At 38.0% G+C, this 13556-nt stretch overlaps 1 protein-coding gene across 1 annotated transcript; it reads right to left on the bottom strand.

Moving 5' to 3' along the window:
* Window positions 1–8867: 8867 nt before the first annotated feature.
* Window positions 8868–9846, bottom strand: LOC124244567 (olfactory receptor 7A17-like). The gene is given in 2 exon segments (XM_046671185.1): window positions 8868–9074; window positions 9076–9846. Coding segments are annotated over 2 exon segments (978 nt in total).
* Window positions 9847–13556: the final 3710 nt, after the last annotated feature.

Here is a 13556-nt window from a genome sequence, read left to right as displayed (position 1 = left end):
TGAAAATGAAAGCAGGAATGAAGGTGAGAGTGGACACACACCCACCCAGAGCACACCGTGTCCTGGGCTGTGTTACTTCCATGTCTTTCTCACCAGCAGTCACACTGATTAAGCTAAGAGAAGATATGACACAAATTATCTAGATAATATTATGTTAACCCCTAAAGAGTATATAAATGTTACCCAGAAATTTCAGTTTGTGAGCCTCCCACGTAAGATAAACTTTGAACTCCATATTGGTATGGGCATTTTCTGCCCTGATGTAAAAAACGTAAAATCTCTGTGTGTGTGTGTATGTGTGTGTTTGTCTGAGAGAGATTGAGAGGGAAGAATTGAAATGGATGTGTAGGGTAAAAATGATCCGATAAGCCCAGGGGGTCCTGAGATACTGTGAGTGAGGAAAATCGTCCTTGGTTCTGGTGGCATTCCACCCAGTTGTATCTCTTGATACCCAGCAAAAATGATAAAAGAGTAAAAGTAAATGGTCCAGAAAAACACCTTACAATTGAACAACCCAAGAGAAAAGTCAGCAAAGAGATACAGTTGTATTAAGCAAAATTGAATGGAGTATCAAAACATAACTGAAACATGATATACAACAGCAGTAAATGACAAGCATCAACATGGATTGATAATGAAATTAGAAAAGACTTTGACGTAAGAGACTATAGCATGATATGTACCTAGAACCTTCCGGCACATAGCAGACATTCCGCTATTATTTTTTGAATGAATCAAGAATTAGGTCTCACTAGATACGGACATTTAGCATATGAGAAGGTTGTATTTCAATTTACTTGGGAAAGGCTGGATTATTCAATAAAAGTTGACATACATGGCTAAATGTCTGGAAGAAAATGTAGTGGTTCATTATCTCACACATCTTTAGAAAATCAGAGAGATTAAAGTCCCCAGTGTAGACATGACACTTTAGTTGAAGATATAAAAAACTACATATAAAATCTAAAGGGGGGCAAAGCTATCATAATTAAGGTGAGAAAATTAGAAGTAAGAAGAAAGACATATTTAACCATGTAAAATTTAAAACATTTTTGTGGTCAAAAATATCCAACAAAAAGTCAGCTGAAAAACAATAGTTTGTAAAATACAATTGAAGTGCAGCTAACTGTAGAAAAACAGGCATACAATATATGGACATATAGTAATAATAGACAAATGATATCATGATCAAATATATGGATCTTTGTTCACATGGAGTAACAGTTTAAGCAAACAAGAAATTTCTTTCATGCTATCAGCCTGGGAAAACATTTAAAGATCTCTCACCTTGATTGGGGTTGGAACTTTTAAATAGGTAGCAAAAATGCAATGGAGGGAACATTATAAGACTGACTGATAGATTTGAGCACACAAAAATTATAAACTGTCATACATTCCTCACAAATACATCCGTGCATACATAAAAGAACTAAATGTGTAAAGAAAGTCCAATTCTTTAAAAGAATTCAATCAAGAAAAAGGAATAAAAACATTCTGACACCACTATCCAAAAGCACAGGACTCACTGAGACAATTTGTAAAGGAGAAACTAAATGGCTAACAAACCCACAAATATATTGAGCCTCACGCTGATGAAATAGTTGCAAAGTAAACCACATTCGTATACACTATTTCACCTATTAAATGCATCATTCTTTCGCGTGAATACCTAGAGTAAGAAATGATACCATGATCTATGTGTCTCATCCACCATTGTTGCAAGGATGTACTTACAAATATTCCTTGGTTGGATCTTTTCCATCAATATGGAAACAGTCTAACATGCTCCAGTTTAAAATGAAAAGAAATACTCTCACTTCACTGTATGTCCCTCCACAGCTAATACTCTATTTGTCTACTCCTGCTAATTAATAAGATCCTTGGACTTAGGTTCTACTTTTGCAGGAAACATCTATGCCTCCCAAAGCCTGCTTTCATTGGACATCCATCAATACCATTTAATTGTCAGCATTGACACTTGCATTTCTGAGTACAATGTTCTTTTTTCTTTTCAGCATCATAAATATATATATATATATATATATCAATTCATTAATAAAACCAGCAAACAACCACAGAGATCTGGGCTATCTGTCACAGGCAGGGCTAGTTCTCAGGTGACCTCTGCTACAAGTTCTTGGCTTCCATTTCACCTGATCCTGTCCTGCAGTGTCTATTGGGCATTTGGACTGACCAGCATGGGGATTCTGAGAGGAAGGTCTCCCTGCCAAAGTCAAAATTTCTTCTGGATGTTGACAATGGAGATCGAAGCTCTGTTCCCAGACAAAACAACAGGAAGGAGTCAAGCATTGGTCTCCCAGCCAGATTTTGGATTCCAAAAGGAACAACCGTGTTCTGTCCAACCAAAGGTTCATGTGCCGAGGGACTGCAGCAGAGGATGTTTTTGCAGCTCCCTATACCTGCTCGCTCATTAGGCATGTTTTCTTCTTGTTATTCCAACCTCTAAGTAGATGATTTCCCTGTGGGGCAATGGTCTGGACAGAATGGAATTTTCTTCTCTGTTCCTTGGATACTATGTAATACTGCAGGTGAATTTAGTTTTTATTACTCATTCTCCATTAACTTTCTGTTTCCAGAGCTTTAAAACCCCCCAAACCTCATCACAACCCTTAGTTAAAGTTTTCTCCGAAGTCTAACATTGAAGATATGTCTTGACTAGGTCCCTGGGGTCTCAGAGCTTTGACTTGTGGTGGGGGCACAACCCTGATACCTCTAAAAATTACTACTCTCCTCTTCAGGAATGGAGGGCAGGTAACTTTACTCTTTTAACATGAAATCTTGGAGGTTATACTCTTTAGCTTCATGACAGTTTTCCAAGACAAAAGGAATTTTATACTAATATCACAAGTTAAGAGATGTGATTTAGGCCCTCAGTATAAAGTGTTCATTAATTATGAGATACTTTTAGATATTTTTATGCAATATAACCTGAGTTTAGTACCTTGTAGGCGTTGTCTGTTGGATTTAATTTTATGAAAATCAACTCTGCGAGGTAGTACTAATATGAATTCCATTCTCCCTTGCAGAAGCGGAGCTTGAAGAAGTTTAGTGACCTGCCCAAAGTTATAGTTCAGGAAAGGAAAGGGGTTTGATTGTATTCTATCAGGATGCTGCCAGTTTTCAAATTCTGTGCCAGTAATCCCCATTAAAAGATGAATTTGCCCCTGAGGATATTTGGCAATATTTGAAGTGATGATAAATATGATAATGCCCATGACAATACCCAACACAAATAATTATCCTGCCACATATGTGAACATGAGAATGCGAGAAAACCATGCCTTGAACAGCACTTCTCCAACTCCAAAGTGCATATGAATCACTGAGGATTCAAATTTAACTGCAAATTCTGATTTAGCAGATCATGATAGGTCCAGATATTCTGAAATTCTAACAAACCCCTGGGCGGTGTTGATGCTACAGGTTTTGGTATGGGGACCAGTCTTTGAGTAGCAAGGCTGTGGTCCCATATTAGAGTCAGGTGTAGGTAGTTTTGGGTCTTCTGAGCCAGAATTGTCTTTCCATGTAATATGAAAAGAATAGTGTACTCACTCATCCCATAGACTATATAAACTCTGTGTTAAATTACTTTATATACAGACTCCTTAATGACATCAAATGATATACTTCTAAAGAGGATTTTGTTTGATTTTTTTTATATAAGGGCCCTTGAGTGAAACCAAATATTTCTGAAAAAGACTTTATTGTAGGCCAAGTAAAAGTCTTCAAATGCTGTCTGCATCCCAGTCCTCAGAAACCTTAAATATGTTATATTTTTATAGTAAGGATGGATTAAGGTAGCAGATGGAATAAGACTGCTAATCAGCTGATCTTAAGATAAGAAGTTTGGCCAGGCATATGCATCTGGGACTAATGCAACAGCCATGGTCCTCTGAATGTGGAAGAGAAAGACAGGGGAGTTGGAATCTGAGAGAGATTTGAAGATGCTACACTGCTGATTTTGAAGATGGGGCAAGAGCAGTTAACCAAGAAATGCATGAGTCTTTTAGAATTGGGAATAGGAAACTTATCAGATTCTCTCTTGAAGCCTCCAGAAGGAATCTGGCCCTGCAGACTCTTGATTTCAGCCCATTGAGACTCATTTCAGACTTCTGACCTCTTGAATGATAGGAACATAAAGTCATTTTATTTAAACCCCTAATGTGGTAATTGTTAAAACAGCAATGGGAATGTAATACAGACAGTATTTTTTTTTTTTTGAGAAAACCAAATACAAGCCTCTCAATTCATTTATTTAGCTTCCCTAGGATAGGGCATTTTGTGTTGAAATCCCACCTTATGTAGAAGAAAAGCTTTAAAGTCAATTTGGAGATTATGCCCAGTTAGCTGGTACAAAGAATTCCACATTGCATAAATGTAAAAGTGCACCTGACTTTGAGTTCAGGCATCACTATCACAAGTAATTCATTATTAAAATGAAGCTCACCAGCAAATCAATCAATATGATACAGTACATTAACAAAATGAAAGATAAAAATCAGTGATCATCTCAATAGATGCAGAACAAGCATTTGACAAATTCAACATCCATTTATGAAAAAAACTCTCAACAAAGTGGGCATAGAGAAAATGTGCTTCAACATGGTAAAGACCATATACAACAAGCCCATGGCTAACATCATATTCAATAGTGAAAACCAGAAAATTATTTCTCTGAGATCAGGAAGAAGACAAGGATGCCCACTCTCACTACTTTTATTCAACATACTACTGGAAGTATTAGCCGGAACTTTTAGGTAATACAAAGAGACAAAAGACACTCAAATCAGAAAGGAAGAAGTAAAACTGTCTCTATTTTCAGATGGCATAATATTATACATAGAAAATCCTAAAGGCTCCACCCAAAACTGTTAAAAAAAATGAGCAAATTCATCAAAGTTGTAGGATTCACAATTAATATACAGAAATCTGTTGCATTTCTACACACTAACAATGAACTATAAGAAAGAGAAATTAAGAAAATAATCCCATTTACAATTGCATAAAAAATAAAACACCTGGGAATAAATTTAACCAAGGAGGTGAAAGACCTGTGCCCTGAAAGCTATAAGACATTGTTGAAAGAAATTGAAGACAGAAATAAATGGAAAGACATCCTGTGCTCACAAATGACAGAATTCGTATCGTTAACATGTCCATACAACTCAAAGCACTTTAAAAGCAATCTTTCTAAAAAGTCCAAGGGCAGTTTTTGCATAAATAGAGCAAACAATTCTAAATTTGTATGGAACCACAAAAGACGCCAAATAGTCAAAGCAATTTCCAGAAACAAGAATAAAGCTGGAGGCATCACACTCCCTGATTTCAAGCTATGTTACAAAGCTATAGTAATCAAAACAGTATAGAATCAGCATAAAAACATGCACATAGATCAATGAAACTGAATACAAACACCAGAAATAAACCCATGCACAAGTGGTCAATTAATTCATGACAAAGGAGCCAAGAATATGTAATGCAGAAAGGACAGTCTCTTCAATAAATAGTGTTGGAAATATCAGACAGTTACATGCAAAAGAATGAAACTAGACCACTGTCTTACACTATACACAAAATGAACTCAAAATGGATTAAAGACTGGAAAGTAAAACCTGAATACATGTAACTCCTAGAAGAAAACATAGAAGGTGAGCCCCTTGACATCAGTCTTGGCGATGTTTTTTTTTTTATTTTACACCAGAAGCAAAGGCAACAAATGCAAAAGTAAGCAAGTGAGACTACATCAAACTAAAGGGTTCTGAACAGAAAAGGAAACCGTCAACGCAACGGAAAGCCAACCTATAGAATGGGTAACAGTATTTGCAAACCATATATCAGATTAAAAGTTAATATCCCAAATACAGAGGGAATACAACTCAATAGAAAAAATCCAAACAATTCTGTTTTAAAAATAGGCAGAGGATCTGAATAGATACTTTTCCAAAAAGACATACAAAAGGCCAACAGGTACATAAAAATGTGCTCAAAATCACTAGTTAACAGGGAAATGCAATTCAAAACCACAATCAAATATAACCTCAGACCTGTTAGATGACTAACATCAAAAAGACAAGAGATAAGTGTTGGAAAGGATGTGGAGAAAAAGGAACCCTTGTGCACTGTTGGTGGGAATGTAAATTGGCACAACCACTATGGAAAACAGTACAGAGATACCTCAGAAAATTAAAACAAAACTACCATATGATCCAGCGATTCCACTTCTGGGTATTATTTTGAATAAAATAAAATCATTATCATTATTTACAACAGTCAAGATAAGGAAACAACCTAAGTGTTGGGGATGTTAGAAAACAAAAAATTAAGGTCACCTATTCTACTTTAAATCCTTGTGTCTTAATTTCTACATTACTATTTTTATTATAGATCAACCATTCATTCTTTTCATTTCTATCCTCTCCAATTATTTCTCAAATTTCCTTTCAATGTTACAGATGGGATTAGGAATGAGTCTCTGTGTGTATATATGTGTGCAAGCATGTTTAATTGAAAGAAAATTATATATAAATATACATATACTTACACAATTCCTTGCCCATGAACTTGTTCTTGGATTCAGCAAAGTGTTTCCACACATTTCATTAATTTCTCACAATACCCATCTGAATTAGGTTTATTATCCCATGTTACTGTTAGAAATAAGGAAACTGAGGCTCAGGGAGATTTGATTTTTAACATTTACATAAGGAAGCAATTAAAGGTTTTGTGCATTTTCTTAAATTAGATATAAATGAATCCATGCTGTAAGTCTTCTTAATTTTTTACAGCTTCCTTAATTTAGAAAATTTTACATTTTAATATGTGCAATATATTACATGAAATTTTACTCCAATATTAATTAAAAGAAAAATTCTAATGATGTACGTCTCCAGGTAGGATCTAGAGCACAGGGAGCTGAGGCACACGAACAGGGCAGAGGGGAGATACACCTTCTATCTGGGTAGAAAGCAAAGTGTCATATATGTATATAAAAGCAGTGGATTAAACTAGGCAATTCACCTTTGTTAACTAGATTAACCTACATATAGAGAGTAAACAGATATAAATTGGTTCAAGATAGAATTTTTACTACAGCCTCACAGCACATCATGGATGAGCTACAGAAACACAATATAGAAACTCACGGCTGACCACAGACTCACGAGCATCTGAACAATGATCAGAACAACTCGCCACAATGTAATTCCATTTAATAATAAAGGCATTACAATAAACAATTTGATTTAAAACATCTTGTTAAGCAGTGATATCTAACTGATACAATCAGCAAAGCGAACAGCAATGAGAGAAGTTGTCATAATCTGTTGCTTTTTACTTTGGCATTTGTGCTGATATCGGAGGCAGCATTCATGATTATTGTTATTCACATTTACTTCAGGTAACTGTATTAACAAATGGCTATACTGGGGTTCCAGATAAGTTGGAGAGGTTGAAAGGACATGTATGTTTGTGCAGAAAAATTGGTGACCCTAAATCACATGCCAGGACAGGAATTCAAGCTCTCTTGTGAACCATCCTTTGGTCATAAGATTGAAGATTCCTGAGCATGGAGGAGACAAGTAAGGATGACTTTAATGGTGCTTATTCACAACATTTTAGTGGTTATGACAAAATTTAGAAAAGGAGAGATATTTTAGAGCAATAGAGGAGTCATAATTGTAGGCACCACTGAAATTTTTGAAGCAAAAAAATAAATAATTCAGTAAAAAAACATAAAATATACCAACCAAACATTCACTCCAATGCATAAACCCACTCACATGTGGACACCAATATTCCATACTTCCATGAGTAGATGTATGGCAACTGGAAAAATTTTCCCTGGTAACAAAATGTGTGGTTTAAAATTTTGCTTCCCCATATTTAAGGTCAACTCTGATGCCAAGACCATATTAAGCCAATCTATTTATTCAAATCTGTCTTTCAATAGAGACGCCATTGGGAGATATGTATTTGATAATCAGTTTTTGTCAGTGACAGGTAGGCATCGGGAACACAAGGCTGAATAAGAAAATAACACTATGAGACACGTTATAAACCTCAGTGTTGTCTTAAATTTGAAATTAGCAGGAAGAATAGAGTTGTGATGTAGAGAAGAATGATGGATCCAAAGTGGAAACTTTGTTTTCAGGTTTTACTCTGCAATAAAATTATATAATGGCTTTAGTTGACAAGAGCAGGTTTTTCCATGTGAGTAATACAATTTATGACATTTCTTTCAGAAAAATATACTAAAAAAGTACTTAGGAAGATAGATGTCATTTCAGAAAAAAATATTTTTTTAAGATTGGCACCTGAGCTAACAATTGTTGCCAATCTTCTTTCTTTTTTTTCTGATTTATCTCCCCAAATTCCCCCCATACATAGTTGTATATCTTAGTTGCAGGTCCTTCTAGTTGTGGGATGTGGGACGCCACCTCAACGTGGCCTGATGAGCAGTGCCATGTCCGCTCCCAGGATCCCGAACTGGCGAAACCCTGGGCCGCCACAGAGGAGAGTGCAAACTTAACCACTCGGCCAGAGGACCAGCCCCCAGAAAAAAATATTTTTAAGAAATCTAATTTGTCCCACCGAAGAAATGGAAATTTCCAAATATTTTTCATCAAAGTTTGGGAAAAACTTGGAGAAATTAGGGAAGTAGAAAAATGGAAAACTGTCCATATATCAGACAAAGCAGAAAGCTTAATCAAGTGACTTACTTAAATTGTATAGGGAAGCTGAAATCAAAGAAATGGAAATATCAGGCAATAGATAGAAGGAACAAGTGCCATTTCCACAATCTGATCAAAGCATAGCAATTTCTGACTCTAATGCTTTGAGTCCTGCAATTACATAAGCTTCTTCAGCCCCAGGACAATTAACCCTTTTGCAGCTGCCATCCCAAAGAATCTTTTCAGAGCCTTCTTTATCTCTTTGTTCCTCAGACTGTAGATGAAGGGGTTCAGCATGGGGGTGAGCACAGTGTACATCACTGAGGCTGTTGCACTGGAGTGTGAACTGTGGGTAGCAGCAGAGCTGAGGTACAATAAAGCTTGTACCTAAGCTTGTACAATAAAATAAGGAGACAATGGAGAGGTGAGAAGCACAGGTGGAAAATGCTTTATACTTCCCCTGAGCTGATGAAATTCCACATATGGAGGAAACTATCTTACAGTATGAGTAAAGGATACCAGCCAGGGAACCACCACCCAGCAGCACTGCTGAAAAACACATCACTGTGTCATTGAGAATGGTGTCAGAACAGGCAAGTTGGATCACTTGTTTGATTTCACAGAAAAAGTGGGGGATTTCCAAGTCGGTACAGAAAGAAAGCCACAAAAGCATTAAACTCTGTAACAGGGAATTCAGGGCACTCTTGATCCAGGACACTAGAAGCAGCAGTGCACAGAGAACTGGGTTCATGACAACTGGGTAGTGCAGGGGGTAGCAGATGGCTACGAAGTGGTCATAGGCCATTACTGTCAGAAGGAAGGTGTCCAACACTACAAACAGCATGAAAAAATACATCTGGGTGATGCAGCCTTCATAGGTTATAACTTTGCTCTGAGTCTGGATGTTCAGGAGCATCTTTGGGATGGTGGTGGAGGTGAAACAGATGCCCAAAAAGGACAGGTTGGAGAGGAAGAAGTACATGGGTGTGTGGAGGTGGGAGTCTGAGCTGACAGCCAAGATGATGAGCAGATTTCCAAACACGGTGATCAGGTACATGGAGAGGAAAAACCCAAATATGAGAGGCTTCAGTTCTGCTTCCTTTGATAATCCTAGACTGAGAAATTCTGAAATTTGTGTGTTATTTCCTGCTTCCATGTGGTGGTGGTCACAACTAGGAAAGAAAAAAATAACAGGATAAATTTCTACACATATATTGGTGTTGATCAGATTGCCTTTAAGGGATCTCCCCAGATATCTGTGATTAGGAATTCCTGTCTCACGTTCAGCCTTTACCCCAAGGGGTCACATATTATACAGCTTTAATGCAAAATTCTTTCATGCATTTGAGGAATTTATGTTGACTACGGACAATCTTCCAGGTAAGATTATAGAATGCTAAGAAACAAAACTTCCTAACATCCAATGATGGAGAAAGAACATAAACTAGAAAAAATATATATATACATCACGTCAGATAGTGACAGGTGCTATTAAAAAAGCAGGTATAAAATAGGATGAATGAAGATGCTATATTTTATTGGGAGTTCAGGAAGACCTGAAAAACAAGGTAAAATTTGACCAGAGTCCTGGTAGACAGAGCAGGAGAAGCTAGGTTATCTGGGGGCAGCCTGCGCCCTGTTGAGGACAGAGTCAGTGCACAGGCCCCAAGGATGGCACTTGTTTCAGATATTCAAGGCTCAAAAGGAAGCCAGAGTGTTGAGGGGAATGGACAAGACTGAGAGAATGAGAGGTGGTGTCAGAGAACGTTGAGGAACGAGGTGGTCTCCCTGCTGGAGCTGAAACTTCAGGACACAGGGAGTCCCTCGATCACATGTTGTACATTTGTAATTCTGTTTAGAAGGAATCCTATTGATAGAAGTGGATCTCCTCTTTATCTCCATCTTCTGGTGGACATTGTGGTGTCTGTCTTTTATGGGTCACGAGCTTAGGTATCACTGTCCAGAGAACTGCTCACACCCCACAAAGTACACACACACACTCACACACAGCACACTATGGCCTAATGCAGCCATGTTACTCCCTGACTCTTCTCACTTCCAACCACAATAATTAGGAAGGAAATGATATAAGGCAAGTTGTCAACACCAAATTACCCTTGAAAAATAGAAATGGCAAGTAATAGGATATATTGGAGTGTATGAGGAAACCATTTGGTATAAACCTAATTTGGCCTGACCTTGGTTGTCCAAAAGGGCCTGACCTTGGCCCTTGAGCAGGCATTGTATATCTGCTTTAGATATTCCCTATGGCAAGAACAAAGGGCCTTGAGATAAAGGTGCAGCTTCACTCCCCCTCCCAACATTGGCATTTCCTTAAGGATTAAGCAACTTTCCTTAGGCTAGGAACTGATTGCTGCACTCACCTGTGACCAGCCAGCTCCAGACAACAGACTTGCTTCCTGCTGCGTGTCCACCTAGACAGCAGACCCACTACCTGCTGTGTCCATCAAGCGCTGTGCTGACAGGGCAATCTTGTGACTATTGTAGGAGGGACATTTCAATCACATGTAAAGCATCCTCTTTGGGGGTATATAATCACTCTGTATACCTCACTTCTTTGGTGCCTTTTCTTCCTGAAGGAAGAAAGGCCCTGGGCCATGATCCTCAGATTTTAGCTCAGAATGAACTCTCCCAAATTTTCATTTACAGATTGGTTATGGATTATTTTCATCGACACCCCAAAAATGTAGAAATAGTACCCAAATTCAGGTTGGTAAGCTTCCCATGGACACGTCAACATGGATCTGCATTTTAATATGACCATTGTGTGCTCTATATTTAAAGAAAATTTAGAAAGCCATTCAAAAAACAGAGAGAGGAAAGAAAAGAACACATAAGCTCAGGGGGTCCCTGAGAGATTGTGATGACGAGAAAGCTTCCTGGACTCAGGCAGCATTTCAGCCCCAGTTATAGCCCCTTGATGCCCAGAATAACAGATAAGGCAGCAAAAAATAATGTAGCTATAAGAGAAAGGACCCTGTCATAAAACACTTTTCTGAATGATTTTAAATGCAAAAGTTTTGAATCAGAAAACCAAGTTTTGAACTTCAGATTTACCACATTCTAGCTGTTTGAACTTGGAGGGACAACAGTTTTCATTCTAGATGTTAACATGTTCGCTCAAATAGCAGGGATACTGGTGTCCATCCTCCCATGGTGGTAAGCAAATTCGGTTGATATATGTAAGAAGCTTAGCATAGTTTCCTTCTGTTACTAAATGAGTGGATATCACTGGTGACTACATTTGGCCGATTTTTTCTTCTACCTGGCAAATGTCCCCATGGCTTCCCCACCTCCAGGTAGTGAAGTATAGTAAAGTAGTGTCATTAACAAACCCTTTTTTCATGTTAAATATGATTTTTTCATGTAAATACCCAACATGAGAGATGATACTGTGAAATGTATGACTCAAGAACTGCTGCTGCAAGGCGTTATCTAACTCCACAGCTCTTTCTAATAAATACAGAATGTGCTCAAATGCATCCCATCTTAAAAAGTTAGAAAAAATGCCTTCAGTTCATTGCACACACCTCCACACCTAATACTGTATTTTCTTACTCCCCTTACCTGCAAAACACCCTGGATATGTTCTAACTGTATTAGAGCCACTTTATGCCTCCCATTCCTTCCTCAAACTTATCCAAGTAGACTTCCATCCCCATTCCTTATTTGTCGAAAATGACCCTTGTGTTGATGGGTCCGACAGACACTTCTCTTTTTAACATATTAAGTAAATTGATTAGACTATTTGACAAATGAACACGACAATCTCTCCACTCTGGGCTAGCCTGGTCAAGCTCTCAGGTGAGCTCAGGTAAAAGTTCTCCACCTCCATTTTCTCTGAACCGCTCCTGAAGAACCCACTGGGTTCTCAGTCTCACCTGGACAGAGGCTCTGAGAGGAAAGTGTCCATGTGGAAGCCCAAATTCCTCCCTGGATGGGTGATGATGGAGACTGAAGCTCTGTTGCCTTCTGGACAGCAGACGGGAATGAAGCATTGGTCCCCTCGCTGGACTTAGGAATCCAAAAGTAACAACCATGTCCTGCTCAGCTCCAGGTTGCCCACCCTGAAGGATTGCAGCAGAGGAGATATCTACCACTTTCTCTTTCTCCTCATTAGGTGCTGTTTCTGTTGTTGCTCCCACCTCTGAGCACATCATTTCCCCTTGAGACTGGTCTGGAAAGAAAGAATATTTTCCTCGCAGATACTCTGTTCCCAGAAGACCAAGTGAGAAGTCAGATGAATGCATTGGCATTACTCCTTCTCATGAACTCAACTGTCTTCCAGAGTTTTAACCTCCTTGCACCTTATGGTAACTTTGAGTTAACATTTTTTTCCAATTTTGCAAGTGAGGAACCTGTCTTGACTAAGTATCATGGACCTCCCAAGTATTGACTTGTGGCAGGAACATCTCCTGATATTTCGAGAAAATTGGTATTCCCTTCTTCAACCACGGAGAGAGGTGTGTTTCTTTGCTACAAAACCACGGGAACTATAATCCTTGGCTTCATGATGCTTGTGGCAAATCAACTAGAAGATCCATGCTTGTAACTCTACTTAAGAGCTCTCATTTATTTCTTCTCTTTAAAAATGTTTGTAGATTTTAAAATATATTTAGATATTTTTATACACCATGAACTGAGCTCAGAATCTTACATGGATTGTCTCATTTAATTTTTACAAAAGTCCATTGTATGTGATCAGTACTTTGACGAACCTCAGTTTACATCTGCAGAAATGGGACTCAGTCGGATTATGTGATCTGTCCAAAGTTATGAACTGAGTAGAGGATAAGCTTTGATTGGAACTCCCTCAAGATATTTCCACTTCTCATACTTGATATC

This window comes from Equus quagga, chromosome 9 (assembly GCF_021613505.1).
Source record: "Equus quagga isolate Etosha38 chromosome 9, UCLA_HA_Equagga_1.0, whole genome shotgun sequence".
NCBI classification, from domain to species: domain Eukaryota; kingdom Metazoa; phylum Chordata; class Mammalia; order Perissodactyla; family Equidae; genus Equus; species Equus quagga.
Note: the sequence above shows the minus strand (reverse complement) of the source record. Positions and strands in the feature narration are given on the sequence as shown.